This window comes from Haliaeetus leucocephalus, unplaced genomic scaffold, assembly GCF_000737465.1.
Source record: "Haliaeetus leucocephalus isolate CR32 unplaced genomic scaffold, Haliaeetus_leucocephalus-4.0 Scaffold848, whole genome shotgun sequence".
Lineage (NCBI taxonomy): Eukaryota > Metazoa > Chordata > Aves > Accipitriformes > Accipitridae > Haliaeetus > Haliaeetus leucocephalus.
Genome location: NW_010973284.1, coordinates 18,754,022 through 18,754,336, shown reverse-complemented (window position 1 = coordinate 18,754,336; position 315 = coordinate 18,754,022). Strand labels below are relative to the sequence as shown.

Below are 315 nucleotides of genomic sequence, written 5' to 3'. Positions count from 1 at the left end.
CGGGTGCCCTCTCCGCTCACCAGCATGCTTTACTTCCAGATGGTGATCATGGCAGGGACCGCGATGCTGGCTTATTATTTCGAGTACACGGACACCTTCGCGGTCAACGTGCAAGGCTTCTTCTGCTACGAGGGCGCGTACCGAAAGCCCTACCCGGGCCCGGAGGACCGCAGCGCCGTGCCCCCGGTGCTCCTCTATTCGCTGACCGCAGGCGTGCCCGTCCTGGTGGTAAGCAGGGACCGCCCGCGCCCCCACTCTGGCAGCTTGTTGGGCTGGACCGGGCCGGGCCGGGCCTCGCCGCGGGCCCCGGCCGGT

The 315-nt window shown here is 68.3% G+C and overlaps 1 protein-coding gene across 1 annotated transcript in view; it reads left to right on the top strand.

Annotated features, from left to right (window-relative positions):
• Window positions 1-24: 24 nt before the first annotated feature.
• LOC104841169 (lipid phosphate phosphatase-related protein type 5) overlaps window positions 25-315 on the top strand; it is a 49,139-nt gene continuing 48,848 nt past the window's right edge. Inside the window, exon 1 of the mRNA XM_010582675.1 lies at window positions 25-228. Within this exon, the coding sequence (XP_010580977.1) occupies window positions 25-228 (204 nt within the window). The remainder of the gene's footprint in view (window positions 229-315) is intronic.